Source organism: Myotis lucifugus, unplaced genomic scaffold (assembly GCF_000147115.1).
Source record: "Myotis lucifugus unplaced genomic scaffold, Myoluc2.0 scaffold_79, whole genome shotgun sequence".
NCBI lineage: Eukaryota > Metazoa > Chordata > Mammalia > Chiroptera > Vespertilionidae > Myotis > Myotis lucifugus.
The window spans coordinates 1,851,192-1,868,611 of record NW_005871127.1 but is presented as its reverse complement, the minus strand read 5'-3'; the positions used below and the strand labels follow the sequence as shown (position 1 = coordinate 1,868,611).

At 43.2% G+C, this 17,420-nt stretch overlaps 1 protein-coding gene across 1 annotated transcript; it reads left to right on the top strand.

Annotated features, from left to right (window-relative positions):
* The first annotated feature begins 3,130 nt into the window (after positions 1 to 3,130).
* LOC111826450 (putative spermatogenesis-associated protein 31D4) lies at positions 3,131 to 8,406 on the top strand. Its single transcript, XM_023755558.1, has 4 exons — positions 3,131 to 3,140; positions 7,187 to 7,244; positions 7,491 to 7,689; positions 7,915 to 8,406. Exons 1-4 carry the CDS (start codon positions 3,131 to 3,133, stop codon positions 8,404 to 8,406), a joined length of 759 nt encoding a protein of 252 aa, XP_023611326.1.
* The last annotated feature ends 9,014 nt before the right edge of the window (positions 8,407 to 17,420 follow it).

Sequence of the window (17,420 nt, the reverse complement as noted above, 5' to 3'; positions counted from 1 at the left end):
TGAAGGGGATGAAATGAAAGAGCACATTCAGTAGCAGATGATATTAATGCAGACTGATAAAGGGAGAGACAATCTACAAGGAATAGGCATTCTGCTTAGAAAGGGAGCAATAATGAAAATCGAATAAAGAAAACTCCCAATTCGAGGAAAACACTTCAAATTGAAAACTGAGTGGGATCACACTAGCTAAGAAAGATAAGTGAATAGAGATGCATTCCAACAGGATGTAATGAAATTTTACATTTTGGAGATTAAGAATACATACCCAGCCCTGGCTGAGTAGCTTAGTATGTTAGAGCGTCGTCGTCCCAATACACCAAGGTTGTGGGTTCAATCCCTGGTCAGGGCACATACAAGAATCAACCAATGAATGCATAAATATATAGAACAACAAACCAACGTTTCTCCCTCTCTAAATAAATGAATAAAGAGAATTGTCAAGAATACATACTGAAATCACTCAATCAGAACAGAAAAGACACCAGAGTTTCACTTCAGTAATGAAATGATACAAAAGAAATGCTCCTACCAGGACTTAAGATAAAATGACCAGGCCACAATTATTACATACCCAGTTAAGATTAAAAAGATGATTTCAGATATGCTACCCAAGCATTTATTCTATTTAAAATGGCATATGTAGCCCTGGCCAGTTTGGCTTAGTGGATAAAGCATCGGCCTGAGGACTGAAGGGTCCCAGGTTCGATTCTGGTCAAGGACACATGCCCGGGGTGTGGGCTTGATCCCCAGCAGGGCGCATGCAGGTGGCAGCCGATCAATGATTTTCTCTCATTCATTGATGTTTCTAACTCTCTCTCCCTCTCTCTTCCTCTCTGAAAACAATAAAAATATATTTTAAAAAATAAAATTAAAAATAAATAGTAAATTTTCTTTAAAAAAATGGCATATGTATTCTTATCCAAGTAAGGATAACTGAATTAAGTGGTAAGAACTGAATATAAATATGGATAAATCACACCAAAAAAATAAAATTAAGCCCCTCCCCCCCAAGGGTCTCAGGTTCGATTCCGGTCAAGGGCATGTACCTGGATTGCGGGCACATCCCCAGTAGGAGATGTGCAGGAGGCAGCTGATCGATGTTTCTCTCTCATCGATGTTTCTAACTCTCTATCTCTCTCCTTTCCTCTCTGTAAAAAATCAATAAAATATATAAAAAAAAATAAAAAAAAATAAAACCTATCTAATAAAAAAAAAAGAACTGAATATAAATATGGATAATTCACACAAAAAAATAAAATTAAGCCCCTCCCCTCCACCGACCCCCCCTCCCCCCCCCCCCGCACCTCCCGCCCGCATCCTCCTTGCTCTTTTAAGTTGCTGTGCTGGCCACCACACACTCTTCATGCCTAGTAGCCTTGCCTCCCAAAAACTGAGGAAATCAATGACTTCCTGTTCACAGCCAGGAGACAGGACACTAAATGTGTCAAGATAAAGAAAAGTAAGATATCTTTATACCTTGGTCATCACAGACACAGGGCAGGCAGAGAAACTGAAGCAGTCCCTGCCCTCAGGTTTGGCAGTGAAGGAACTGAAATGAACCAGACACGCTGAACCAAACTGTATTAAAATTGCAAAAATTAAAATGACGCATGGAAACCTAAAGCTCATAAATATTATTTCTATAATAAATTACATAAAAATTTATGTAATTTTGTATAAATTGATGTGATGTATAACCCAAGATTAAAAAGTAATATGAAATTAAAATAATAAAAGTACCACATTCCTAATGTTTCCTGAAAGAGACATTTGAATTAGACCAAATATTTATATAGGAAAAACTAATGTTTTAATTATTAGATTACTACAGTTTTATGATAATTTAGACCAAATATTTATCTTCCAAACAACTATAATAAAAGGAAACAAAACATTTTCTAGCAAAATAGTAGTATGCAATTTTTATTTGTTTTTTTAAATATACTTTTTATTGATTTTTTACAGAGAGGAAGGGAGAGGGATACAGAGGTAGAAACATTGACAAGAGAGAAACATCCACCAGCTGCCTCCTGCACACCCCCAACTGGGGAGGTGCCCACAACCAAGCTACATGCCCTTGACCAGAATCGAACCTGGAACCTTTCAATCCACAGGCCGACGCTCTATCCACTGAGCCAAGCCAGTTAGGGCAGCAATGTTTAAATGACAGCAATAAAATAAATTATCATTTGGTTGAGAAAATACAGACACTGTCTGCTTAAGTAAAATCGGCTTTAAAACAAAATTTGAAAATCGGATACATACAGAGGGACATTCCAAAGGAACAAGACAGTTTTTCATTAACAGATGAAAAACCATATGCAAGCAAACATAGATATATTGTCATCAAAGTAAAATTAAAGCAAAAAAGTCTAAACCAGCGTAAAAGTGTTGTTTTATATTGATAAAGTCAGAATTAAGAGTATAGTGGTAGTGAAACTTTAAGCAAGGGGAAATAAGTAGAAATACAAGAGAAAGTAAAATTTTAAAATAACATCAGCTCATTGTAAGTCATATAGGTAAATCTACATAGAATATCAGGATAATTAAATAATGTAGTATATCAAATTGTTTACTTGGAGACAACATTTACGGAAATATTCCTGCATCATCCACAAAATGATTATTTAAGATTCCATAAAGTATATTTAAAAACTTATCCTCAAATAGTTTATCCATATTCTCATATAACAAGCAATAAAGATCTAGGTTAGGTCTTTTTTGGTTGTTGTTGTGTTGTTAATCCTCTCCCAAGGATACCTCTTCTATTGCTTTTTAGAGAGCGCGGATGGGAGGGAGCGAAGGAGGGAGGAAAGACCAGAATGTAAACTGAGGCGAGAAAGAAAGCTGCAGAGCTGGTCAAGGACTACAACCTGTGCTGTCACTCAGGGGACACTCAGGGGCACTCAGTGCTGGGTTTAATGCTCCGTTGTGACCATTTTGAGATTCTTAATAATTTTACCTTAAAACTCAGCTTTGTAAGTAAAGTTTAGGGAGACAGTGGAGCATGCGCATGAGGGGATGTGCACAATATGAGTACCTGCCCTTCCCTTCACAAACAGCATTGGGGAAGCCCCATGGCACAGAATTTCCATGGACCCATGATGGTGAGAGTTCAGTGAGACTCAACATGAGTACAAGTAAGCTTGCTCTGTCTTCCACTAAGTAAAGGGGGTGCTGACAGCCCTGAGAGGCTACATGCTTTTCATTTGAACCAGTTGCCTTTTGGGGCCCTGAAAACAGCTGTATGCATGCGGCTCCGCCCAGGGATAGTAATAGGGACTGGAGTGAGAGAGCCCTGAGGATTGTCCCTAGAAAACTGAAAACTTATGAGAGTCCTAAACGAATGAATTATAGCCAATGATCCTCCGCAAATAGAAGCACGATATTCTAGTCAAGATTCTGGAAAACACTCCTCCTTGTAGACAATATAACCAAGTGCAGTCTGACATGAGGACCCGGAATTCTGTGTGGGGATGTACCTCAACCAAGAACTGGTCGTGGGGTTGTATGGGGATCACACTCTGACACACACCAACTCGGCCACCTCCATGTCTGCTTGAAATGTCCTGCAGAGAACTTTATTACAGAACTTAGGGGTTGGATATATGTAACATGTGAAATGTATTCCTGCGAAGTGTGGGAGGGATGATATTTTAGACTTTATTATTCAATTATCACTTACTGAAAATAAAATTTCTATTTAACATTCACAAAACTATGGAAGTCTAAAAGACCTTCAAGATCTTTACCACATTTATGTAAGTTGGATTTGAGGACATATATGATCCTCAGTGTAAACGTCTGGGCACAAGCAAAATTTCCAGGGAGTATTTCCGACTTGTAAGGTAGTGGACCTGGTGAGACCAAAGTCAAAGTCTCCAACATTAAAGAGACCCAGCTAATATCTGGGTTACAGATGAAACACGCAGAGCATTCATTATGGTAAATAAATATAGGATATGTTAAAAGGCAAATTGGAAAACAGGCGAGGAGAGGAGGGCAGAAGGACCTAGAGGCCCAGAAGAGATGGAGGGAATCTGCTGGGCTGGTTGGGGTGCGGGACTGTGGATAGACCCTCTTGAAGGTGGACCCACCCCCACTCTCAGAAACCCTGTTTCTCCACAGTGCTCTGTGATACAGGCCTGGCTATAAAGCCAAGAGTCGGAGCTCTCAGAGCTCAGTTGCTTTAAGCAGCGTTGTTGTTCAGAAAATGGGACTCAGTCTATTTCTGAATAGCCTTCTAGAATTTTATCTGAGCTTCTTCTGCTCAGAATGTTTATATGGTAACCTCAACATAATTTCCATCTTGGTGTTGTCCTTCTTCCTCCTATTCTTCATTTTCTTCGTGGGAATTCCATCAATCCCAACTTTCTGGAGAAATGAACATACCCAAAAGGTAAGGAACCCTGAGTGAGTGAGCCCCCAGAGAGTTCTTCATTGCTGTTGCCGTTTCAATTCCCAAATTTCTAAATTAGTTTGGATGAGTAAGAGAGACACTGAAGATGGGACATCTGAGGAGAGAACAGAACATCGCTTTTCTAGGGGAAGAGACCAGGCAGGGCTCGGGGTTCAGGGAGGACTCAGGCTTCCATGTCAATCTCACAGACCATCGGGGTGTGGTGACAGGTTCCTGGCTCCAAACACAGGGATTCCCTAGTCCTGGATCCAGTTATTCAGAGACGTGGCAGTCTCCGTAGAAAATCAGAGTTAATCAGCACTTCATCCTGAGTCATGCTGCCCTGGAAGGCATCACTTAACCAAGCCTTTGTGTTGGGCTGCTAAGCAGAGCAGTGCTGAGCCTCTGAGAGCCTCTGAGTGAGCAGAGGCTGCAGCCTGAGCACCATCAGGTTACTGGGTCCTATCTGAGGAGACAGAGATGGACTGTAGGCCTCAGATTATATGCCGACCTTGAGCAGAGGACCTCTGAGTATACCAAGTGTGGACCCCAGAAACAAAGTCCTTCTTTTGAGTTTATAAAAAAGGAAAAATTAAAAACATTTTAAAGCTTAAAAATGGTTAAAGGAACACAAAGTTCTATTAGTTAAAATGTATTTGGTTGGCTCAGAGAGACATTATTCTCGGATAGTAAATGTCTGAGTTTCCTAGGGGGAGGAGGAGAGAAATGAGGCCTAATCACCCCTTCATTCCTTTTGGTTCTCAGCATCGGGTCAGAGCCAAGAGGAGAAGGAAAGGTGGGACACGGAGAGGTAAGGTTCTGCCTATTCCACCTGAGCTCCCCAAGGGTGACCCTTCTCTCTCCTTCCCATGAGGTACCAGGTCCATGGTCTCTGTCAGTTGGTAGATACACCCCGCTCATGAAACAGAGCCCTCAGAGGAGAGGCTCATGGAAAGACTGGACCTGAGATACTGCTCAGATTCCCTGCTCTGCTGTCCCTGGGGAAGAAGCAGTGAGGGACCTGGGCCATGGGTGTTGCCCAGTAGATGTCAAGAGTCAGAAGTTCTGTCTCCTGACTTTGAGAAAGTACTCTGACTTCAGGATGATCCGATTCCTCTTTGTTGTGACCATTGGCCCCTCTGCTTCAGAGTGGTTTTGAGCATCAAATGCAATCCTATCTAATAATAGAGAAACATGGTAATTAACCATAACTTCGCTACCCTTCCCACTGGCTAATCAGGGAGATATGCAAATTAACTGCCAACCAAGATGAGGGAACAGAGATGCCGGCAGCCAGGCAGCTGAAGCGAACAGGAGGCTTGCTTGCTCCAGTGACGGAGGAAGCCAAGGTGCCCCGCCTGCCGCTGCTGGCCTCTGAACTGCTCTCTAAGAAACAATGTTACAAGTATAGCAGCTAAACAAACTCCAGAAACCTGCTTTCAGCCAGCAAGGCCTTGGAGCTGGAACTGAACAGTGTTCAATCATAGAACCCAAACAAACCCAGAGACCTGCTTTCAGAAGCCGAGGTCTCGGGGCTGGAGCCGAGCCTCAGAGCTAAAGCGGGCTCTCAGCTCCAGTGACAGCCATAGAACATAAATAAATCCCAGAATAAAAAAAAGAAAAAGAAAAAAAGGACAGGTTGGGAGCTTCAGTCGCCCGCCAGCCTGAAAACGGCCCTCAACCCCTCACCCAGACAGGCCAGGCACCCCAGTGAGGACCAACCACCCTGAACGGGGTGTGACCAGCTGCAAACAGCCATCATCGCCTAATCCAGGCTGGCGAGGCACCCAAGGTGGCCCCCCACCCTGATCCAGGACACCCTTCAGGGCAAACCAGCTGGCCCCCACCTGTGCACCAGGCCTCTATCCTGTATAGCAAAAGGGTAATATGCCTCACAACACTGGGATCAGCGGAGCCCCGAGGCCTCCCGTACCCAGGATCACCGGAGGCACGAGGCCTCCTGGTCCCTGGAGCAGCGTGGTAGGGGGCAGTGCCCAAACCCCCTGATCGCCCTGGGGCTCTGTATGTGACAAGGTAGGGGGCCACAACCTCACTACCCACCCTGCTTTGTGTGTGACAGGGGGCAGTGTCCCAAATCCCCTATTGGCCCTACTCTGTGCATGACAGGGGGAGGGTCCCCAACCCCCTGATCTTCCCAGCTCTGTGCGTGACAGCGTAAGGAGCCCAAACCCCCCTAATGGGCCCTGATCTGTGTGTGACAGGGGGCAGCGCCCCAACCCACTGATCGGCCCTTCTCTGTGCGTGACAGGAGGCGGCGTCACTAACCCCCAAATCTACCCTACCCTGAGCGTCACTTGGGGTTGCATCACAACCTCTCGATCCGCCCTGCTCTGTGCATGACAGGGGGTGGTGCCCCAACTCCCAATCGGCCCTGCTCTGAGCCCCACCAGGGGCTGCACCTAGGGATTGGGCCTGCCCTTTGTCACCCGGGAGTGGGCCTAAGCCATTAGGTCGTTATCTCCCGAGGGGTCCCAGACTGTGAGCGGGCACAATTGGGGCTGAGGGATTCTCCCCTCACCCCCACGCCAGTGCACAAATATTTGTGCTTCAGGCCTCTAGTAATACATATAAAAGTACTTTATCAATTAAGCAATGCACATATGGGTGGGGTGCACCTTATAAATATTATCATTGACCATTTGATTTCATTTACTAATTCTTGAGGGTTTCACAGTCTATTATCCCAATGGTCTCCCAAAAAGGGACCCCTGTGTAATGCCTATGTGTCTACCTTCATTACATTTAACTCAATCCCCTGGTTCCCAGGTTCAAGATATTATCACAGCGAGGAAGATGACAGGGAGCTGTTTTCTTTCTTGAGAAGGTGACTAGTCTTTCGCCATTTTTCCTGGTCTCTCTACAGTATGTTCTGTGCAATTCCAGGGATTCAGTGGAGCCTTCCCTAGTCATGGGAAAGGTTGCCATGGGAAGGGGAATGTGAGTGAATGCTTGGGATGAGTGCAACTGAGTGCAATATGAAGTCATAGATGTGGAGTAAGAAGGGGCAGCAGGCTTCAGGTGGCCCCACCCTCACCAGGACCTCCTTTCCTTGTTCTGGTCCTGGCTGCATCTTTCCCCCTCCTGTCTCCTGCAGCACCCTGGGACAGAATTATGACATCACCCGCTTTCGTCGACTTTTATGTCCAGACTCCTCCTGTGAGGTGTGTAACAATGCAGCCACTGAAATCCAGGGGCTTTTCTTAAAGGCTTTGGAAGCTTCTACTCCATCTGTGTCTCCTGTGGCTTCCACAGCTCCTGTGACAGCTTCTGTGACTGAGCCATCATTCAATCAGTCCTCTGCTTTCCCAGGAGTCCCTCCAGGAGAACTCATACCACCTCCACTGCCTGAACCTTCCCAACCATCTCCCTCCATTCTCCCCTCTAACTCAATGACAACCTTGGGTAATTTTCTGTCACCATCACCACGGGGTCAAACTCTGCCTCCAGGGCCAGTTCACCATTCCTCACCTGAACCCAAAGTCTTGTGCTCTTAGACTTTGACACAATATGATTTACATCACGGGTTTCTTGCCCTCCGTTCTACAAAGACCTCTTTTGGGGCAGACCCTGAAGCCAAACTTGTAAATCCAGGTCATCTCTTAGTTCTCGGTCCTGATGAGCATGACTCAGCACAGGAGTACATATATCCTAAGACCTGGGAAGACCACCTAAAGAAAACACTTGCCCAGCTATTCTGGGGTCTGCCAACTCTGCACAGCGAATCCTTGTCCTCTGCTGTCCATGCCTCGGGTGACTATTCAATCTTCTTCAATAGCATCTCAAATTCCTTCACAGACCAAGAATCCCCAGGACTTGCTTATGTACAATCTCCATCCTTGGCAGAGGTCCAACCTCAACCCTTGCCTCAAACCCTGCCTCAATCCCAGCACTTACATCTCACTCAGATCGAAACCCAGGCCCACCTTCAATCCCCATTCCCAATCCTACCATCCAGTCCCATTACCAGAATAAGATCTGTGAAATGAATGTCCAGAAAGTACATGTGAGCAAAATGGTTGAGAAAATCAGTGAAAGCCAGCTTCCTGAAACTGTGCATAGTTCACAGCACTCAACCAATCTGGTCTCTTCTATCAAATTCCACACCGAATTAGAGCAAAGAAGTTTGCCATCATCAGTGGGTGGGGACTATCCCCTGAACACATCCCAGGAGCTTCCCTCGCTTGAGTGTGGTGCACAGCAGATGCAGAAACCCCACATTACCAACTTTCAGATGGGGTTGTTGGCTGTCCTTGCCACCAAAGTCCTTGAACCCAAAGAGTGCTTCAAATCGAAAGATACTTCATCTCATTCTTGAGCGATTCCAACTCTTCCTCCTCAACCGAACTGATCTCTGAGACCAACACCAAATCTGGGGCCTTCATGCCCCTGAGAGGAAGCTGTGAGTCCCTTCTTGGGGACAAAGTGGGAACAGAAAATGCAGCTGACGACCTGAATTTTCCTCTCCTTGACACCTGACTTGTGGGCAAGAAAAGACATAAACCCGCTGATATCCATGGCAGGCTCGCAGAGGAAATCCAAAAAATTTTGAAAGCCAAACTGCCTCTTACAAACACTATTAGTGGCAAAAAAAAGTCAGATACATTCTCTGATAGCCAACATTGAGCCCCCGAAGCTGCCTGCAAGGCGAGCAGGGACAAAAATTAACACTGTGAATTGGAATGACAGAGCAGAAAGACGACAGGGCACAAATAGGGAGAAATCAGAACCTGCTTACAGGCCTAGCATGTCTAGGGAGATAGTCAGGGCTGAGAGGCTCAAAGCTCTTCACCCCAAAACTAGTGACGTCTGACAACCAGCAAGCCAAGAGTCTCCCAAAGGATCAACAGAGAAACTATTGTGACCATTGAAAATCCACCATCGAAATTATCAGTTCAAGGTCCCTTATCAGAAATTCAAGCAAAAGTTATGGTTGGGTTAATGCTAATGTTGGGAAATAAGTATAGCCAGACCCAAGTCCAACACCGGGACATGTCCAGTGAATCAGACAGCTTGACTAACAAAGCCCCCCTGACTCCTGATAAGTATGTGCCCAGTGTGGACATGGAGGTTCACCAGGTGCTGCATGTCCAATCGGAGGACAGCGGAGTCAGTCTGGAGAAGCAGCAGGAACCATGGCTTCCTAAGCAGGCATTAAGGTCCTGCCAGGTTCAGAATTCCCCACCAGCTGTAAAGAAAGATATCATGTGTCCTCCCTCAGAGCCTACAGGCCACAAATGTGAGGAGTTTGGTGCAGGAGATGCACAGCTGAGAATTTCCCAACCTGGAGGGAAGAAACTTCTGTCTCCGGACACTGCATTAGAGGACGTGCTTGGGAGCAAGTCTTTCCACAGGCTAACACAGACGGCTCCTCCTGATAGCCTTGTGCTAAATAGAATGAAGAGCCTTTTTCAAAGGCTTTGTCCTTCAATCAAATGTAAAATGCAAAAAACCACCCAGGAAATGGGAAGGCACATATCATCTGCACAGAGTAGAGGCCCACTTAAAAGCAGAGCTCCCTGTACTGGAAGTACCCAAGTTTATAGAGTCATGTCAGACATGGGGAAGTTCCCAGAAGAGAAACTGGGGCGCCGGCCTGCAGTAGTTACCACCTGCCCCCAAGAGCCCCTTCCCTCCGCAGTGCAGTCGGGGAAGCCTGTGCAGAAGGGAGCAGTGCAGGCCCAGGCAGAGCCAGGGCAGAGGCGTCATTTCCACCGCAGGGCTCCCCCCTATGACGTGACAAATGCCGTGTCTAGCCGCCACACAGCTATCTTGGCTGGCCAGGGCTCTACCAATACGAGACATACCACAAATGAGGAAAGACCCCATCTAAACATTGTGGCATCAAAGGATCAGCAAATATGTCAGAAGCACCCTCAATCTGTGCCCCTCAGGGGGACTCTGCCCCATCCAAGCCCCAACTGCAGGCCTCAAGCTGCCAAGGGGCCTCCTGCTGTTCTCACCACTGCTGGAGGCACTGCGTTCAGAGAGCAGCCTCCACGATTCAGACACACAATGTTTCTCTATAACTTCCAGGGGGAAACATTTCCCACCCCCAAGTAATTCCCTCCTTGTGGGGAATACTGACTTGCCTAATAAATGTTTCTGTAATAATAGTGATGTCTTCTCCGTGTCCTGAGTTGGGGGCATGGGTTTAGGGTTTCTCAGGGCTTGTGCTGAAGGAAAGAAAGGAGTAAGTCCAGCTCCTACTGATTGCTTCCTGGGCTTCCAAAAGTGCCCATTCCCTGGAGCTCTTGTTGAGAAATACATACCATGTGCCCTTCCCGAAAGTCCACTTCCTCCCTGATGAGGTTTGAGGAGATGGGCTCTGTCTCCTTCCTCATAGCTTAGCCTTAAGGAACATGGATAGCAGCCCACACCTTCCCCTTCAGGGAATGCTGTATGACCTTGAAGGCAGCAGGGAAGACAGGCCTTCCACATCTGAAGAAGATCAAGGACGGGTATATTTTGCAGAAAGTGTTAGTGAAGAAGAGACAGTGGCTTAATCATTATTTAGAAGGCAGTGATCAGAGGATCCCACAGGTGGGTGAACCCTGAATAGGAGTGTTTGGGGGGTATTGTTTTTCCCCTGACAAATGTGCACACACACACACCCTTTCTACAGTGGTCTAGAGGGAAGGCAGATCCACTTGTACAGACTGAAACACAGAAATGGAATGAGCGTCCTCATGAGCACTTCAGGGAGCTTTGCAGTAAACCTTGTGAATCCTGAGTGTAAATAGAAAAAAAAAAAAACAAAACAAAAACCAAACAGAGCCCCCTTTCACTACCACACTAGCATCTTCTTGTCTAGAGTTATGCCATTGGCCATGCAATGTCTGAAGCTAGAGATCAGAGAAAAAATGCAGAACACAAAGGAACTAAAGGTGGAATGGGGCCCAAGGCAGGGGACGGGAAGAGGTGAGCGGGCAGCGGAGGGTTGTAACATCCATGTAGACAAGCGGCCGATAACGCAGCCTCCCACTTCCTATACCATCTCATCTTGGGGTCCTTTACTGAGGCTCCAGTGCAGTCACTGCCACACTGCAGACCTTATTACCAGGAACAGCTCTGCCTCAGGTTTATTTTGGGCTCTCTGTTCTGTTCCATTGATCTATATGTCTGTTTCTATGCCAGTACCAGGCTGTTTTATCTATAATGGCTTTGTGGTATAGTCTAATATCCAGTATTGTGCTCCCTCCAAGATTTAAAAGCAACCCAAGTGTCTATCAGTAGATGAGTGGATTAAAAAAGCTGTGGCACATTTACACAGTGGAATACTACTTGCTCATAAAAAATTAAGGAATCTTACCCTTTGCAACAACATAGATGGACTGGACAGTATTATGCTAAGTGAAATATGCGAGTCAGAGACAGACAAGTACCATATGACCTCATTTATATGTGGAATCTAATGAACAAAATGAACTAACAAAATAAAAACAGACTAATTGATAGAGAACAAACTCAGAGCTCTCAGAGGAGAGGTGGGCTTGGGGGGCTGGGAGAAAATGATGAAGGGATTAAAGAGAAAAAAACAACAAGCAACTCATAGACATGAGACAACAGTATGATGATTACCAGATGGAAAGGGTGGGAGGTCAAGGAGGGTATAAGGGGGTAAATGGTGATGGAAGGAAAGTTAACTTGGGTTGGTCAACACACAATACAATACACAGATGATGTATTGTAGAATTGCACAGCTGAAACTTATATAATTTTATTAACCAGTGTCACCCTAATAAATTTTTAAAAATATATAGCTATTTCCTGGAACTTGTGCATAAATAAATAAATTTTGATTTTAAAAAAGAGTAAAAAATCTCTTAAAGTTACTCAGACTTATAAATTCTCAACTCACAAAAGGCATGTAAACACTTAGAATGCAATGAGCTTTGAGATAAGAAAGATTATGGTAATATTTTCTCTCAATCCCCCTATAAATTGAATCCAGAACATTACTCATACTACATTTTATGAGAGCACATTCAATAAAATGGATGTAATATTGTTTTTCTGCAAATATAAAATGTTACCATTCTTACTGTCCATTTGGGCCAATTATAGTTTTCAAATAAAATATGAACCACTCACAAAAATGAGAAAAATAATAGAAGAAATGAAAATAACATATGTAATAAAGAAACTGAAGTTTGAGAAAGACAAGGACTAAAACACTATTTACTCCCACGTTATTTAATATAACGTGAACATCTATAAACTTCTCTGGAAAATGCATCTGGAACCATTTCATGGTGGTGGGGAGATTGTGGATATTTATCCAGGGAGAGTGAAGGTCCAGCTGGTTAGGATAATGAGGCAGGAGTCATCAGATCTGTGTTCAAACTTTTAGAAGCTACCTGAGCAAGAGGAATTGGGCATTTCCATAGCATTCTAAGAAAATATTACTCAAACTCGAAGAATCCCCATGAAGACTGTTTAAAGTTCACATGTTTGGACGCCACCCCCAGAGAATCTGATCCTGAAGGTAGAACTGATTCCCCAGAATTATCATTTTCAGAAGTACCAAAAATAATTGTGATTAATATGGTTGATAAATGATACTCTGGAAAACCAGTGGGCAGAATCTCTGGGATTACTTCCATACATGAAAAGCAAACATTAACCAACAGTATATGACATCTGTTCCCTGTCAGAAATAAAGCTAGCCAACAAAACATATTTTTTTTCTTTCAGGATTTAACCCTTATTCATCTAGGTTAATCAGAATCTTGAATAGTTCCCAGAAAGATGAGGCCTACTAAACATGCATACTATCTCACTCATGTTTTTCCAATCTCTACAGCTTTTAAAGTGCTTTCAAACCAGCCTTTGCTGACTTGAAACTTCCTATCTTTTGAACTTGAATTCTCACATTTAGTTCACCATTCTCAATGAAATATTTTAGGGATCTTATTTTTTTAAGGAAGAAAATTTCCCATTTTGTTTATATACTGAGAGAGTAGCTAAATCATAGGGGCTCATTTCTCAGTCTGCTTGAGAACTAACCAGAGAGACCTGTTCACATGATCTGTACTAAACACTCTTATCTCTAGTCATTTCACATAAACTGCCCTTGACCTCCAATGTTAACTGTCCAATGGCCCAATCTCAATCTTTTTTTCCAACTAATCAGCAGTGGTGTTTGACACAGTTGGTCATTCATTCCTCCTTGAAACACTTTTTTCACCTGCCTTCTAGAACACACATTGCCCTGGTTTTACTGCAACCTGAATGGTCCCTTACTCTTTGGTCTCCTCTGGGGATTCCTTCTCATCTTACCATAATGCAATTGCCCAGGGCTCTGTCCTTAAAACTTAATTTGTCTCCATATACACCCTATCCTTCATGATCTTTTGCAAAAACTGAATGCTCCTTTCAAAATATATACAAAATTCAAACACTTCTCACTGTGTTCACTGCTATCGCCCTTGTCTGTGACCTCTTACCTGGATTATTGCAAAAGCCTTCTTACTGGTTTTGCTGATTTTACCATTTTCATTCACAGTCTATTCTCAACAAAGCAGGTAGAGATCACTTTAAAAGATACATCAGATCATGTTACTCCTCTAACTTAAAACTTTCCTCAACTAAGGACAAAGATTTTACTGTGGCCTACAAGGCCACATAAGCTCTGGCTTTCCATGAAAACCCTGACCTCATTCCCACTACTTATGACCTCATTTGCTCCACCCCAGCTATACTGACCTTGCTGTTTGTGGTACCAAGCACACACACCATAGAGTATTTGGAATATTCTTACCACTGTTTGGAGCCTTCCTCCAGTAGATATGCACACAGTTATATGCACACCTTTGCCTCCTTTAGGTATCTGCCACCTTCTCAATGAGGTCTTTTCTAGCCACTCATAATTGCAATCCCCCATTCTCTGTTTCACTTTTTCTCCATGTTATTTATCACAACCTGCACCATTTCCACTAAGTATTTTATCAATTGTTGCATTGCATATCATCCTCATTAGGATGTAATTTTCATGAGGGCAGGGACTTCTACCTGTGTTGTATCTCAGCATCTAGGAGTTCAACAAGTAATTGTTGAATAAAAGAACAAAGGAAAAAATTGAATTTTGAATAGGTAAAAATTATGGATTAAAGTATTTCTGCATATGTATCCAAAACTTCTCAAAAGCACAATCACTACAACTGTGTTTGGTGATGGATTATTGCAGATCAATTAATTTTGTACACTGTTGGACAGGATAGTTAAGAACACAGAGAAATGAGAAAATATTACCTTTAAAGACCTTTGCATGGTTAACATCTATCCCATCTATAAATAAAGATCTCCAGAAAACACATTTTGGTAGAGTATTACGACCTCCCACTCTGCATATATCATGTGTTTTTTCCCCTTCTTCTTCCCCAGCAGATATGTGAGCTGAACACATGATCTCTTAGCTCAGACCCCAGTCTGAGGTTCCCAACCTCCTTTCCATTTAAATATTACACATGGTGTAAGGTCTGGAAAACAAGATGAGAGAGCGATGTAAGTTAATATAATGGTCCTTAAAAGAAATGGACATAGGCATACATTCTCTTTTCCGTGTTCCACTGGCCAGAATAAAGATGTGTGGTAAGCCCTCTGATGCTCCACTTTTGGCTGAAGATAACACCTTGGGAGAGCACAACTGTGAGAGAGAAGAAGGTGCCTCACCAACTCCATTGTCACCAAAGATGCTGTTCTGAAGGAGAGAAAAATGAAGTAAATAAAACTCTCTCTGGTTTAAGCCAACTTTTTAAAGCAGTCTAGACTGAATTCTAAGTAATATATTAAAACTAATCCTTACAACTCTAAAAGAAATAGAAGTCCCAATATTGAAGTTTGGGGAAATAGGGATTGATTTAGAGGTGCAAGGTAGAAATCAATGTCAACTGAAATTAGAAACTTAAAAAACATATAACTTATATTAACTATTTACTAAATATAAACCATGTGCTGGAATTGTATGCACATATATCACTTAATCACTACAATTACTTCCAATGGTAGGCGCCATTATATGTGCTTTATAGGTGGAACTCATAGGATTCAAGATGTTTAGATTTTTAAAGGAAACACAGCAAGTAAGTGCTAAGACTAAGAGCCCAATTTCGTATTTCCCAAAATGTACATTCCCACTCTCTGGTCTTTAGATTGATACACACTGTCCCTCCAGAGAGCTTTGAGAAGTTCAAGGGAAGTAGATGATTAACCACTTGAAAAATATATCTTTACTCTTCCTGCTCCAGAATGGAGTTCTGCAGAAGCCATGTCATTCAAAACCCTGAGCAGTAGATGGAATAACTATTAAGTTGAATCCTAATCCACTATTTCAACTTGGATTTCCACAGTAAGATATTCACCAGAACCTGAACCTGTTGGTGTCGTTCTTGCTGTAAGACAATTTCAGTAACAGGCTGCCTAAATGAGCTACAAGAGCATTGGCAATGAGGAGAATTTGGTTACCCCAGACATCATCCCCACTCATCTGAGCAGTCTGGAGTCAAAAGCAAAATCCAATTCCAAAAAACACATACAGGGTTAGATTCAATAATTCCACAGATATGGTTACAAAGTGGATTCAAAATTCTAATGTCTTTTGTTTTTCCTAGCTGGGCTGAAGGGAATTTATTCAAAAAGTTTAACCAAAATGGCAAAGAATACTAAACTTACAGTCCCAAGGCTTTTACATGTATGTGTGTGTACACACATATATAACCTGGGGAATTCCTAGCATCCAAGTAAACTACAATTGAACAGGCTGAAATTCACTCTAGCTAACTATCAGTACCCAGTGTGCCCAGGTGCCTTTCCAGTGGTTCCCAAACTTATTTGGCCTACCGCCCCCTTTCCAGAAAAAAATATTACTCAGCCCCTGGAAATTAATTTTTTTTAAATTTTAATAGCAGTTACTCATCGCCCCCAAATGCACCTGTGGCCATCACCACGCCCCTGGATCTCTGCAGCACCCACCGGGGGGCGGTAGCACCTACTTTGGGAATCACTGCTTTAGACTTCAGAGACAATTTGAATACTCAGGTCACGTATCTCTTCTTTTAATTGAGTTTATTGGGGTAACATTGGCTAGTAAAATATATATAGGTTTCAGGTGTACAATTCTATAACACATTATCTGTACATTGTATAGTGTGGTCACTACCCAAAGTCAAGTCTCCTTCCAGCATCATTTATCCTGCCTTTACTCTCTTTTACCTTCCCCAGCCCCTTTCCCACTGGTAGCCACCATTCCATTGTCTGTGTCTATGACATTTCCCCCCTCTTAATCCCATCATCTTTTTCACCCAGCCCCCCAAACTCCCTCCTTCCTAACAGCTGTTGGTCTGTTGTCTGTTATCTATTTTTCTATTTTGTTAGTTCATTTTGTTCATTAGATTCCACATATAAGTGAAATTATATGGTACTTGTCTTCCTCTGACTGGCTTATTTCACTTAGCATAATACTCTCCAGGTCCATCCATGCTGTCACAAAAGGTAAGATTTCCCTACTTTTCACAGCCAAGTAGTATTCCATTTGTAAATGTACCACAGCTGTTTTATCCACTTATCTACTAATGGGCACTTGGGCTGCTTCCAAATCTTGGCTATTGTATATAATGGGGCAATGAATATAGGGGTGAGGACAGTTATCTATTGAATCTGGATGCTTTCCACATTGGTATGAGTTCAATCTCAGTCTGTGGAGAGTACTGATAAAGCACAAAAGACAGCTTTTTGTGTAGATGTAGTCTGTGGAGAGTACTGATAAAGCACAAAAGACAGCTTTTTGTGTAGATGTACCAACCAACACCATGCTTTGACATCCAGCTTAGAGTGGAGTTTGTGGTCTTAACAATAGGCTGTACAAAGTGAAAAAAAAAGCATTTCTCTTTGAACTCTCTCCTTGATCATTATGGCTGCTGCATTAAGGTAGGTATTTTCCTTCCAGACAATTTTTAGAAAATTGTTACACTTGGTTTCTCTTCCCATCTCTTCTTTTCTCTCT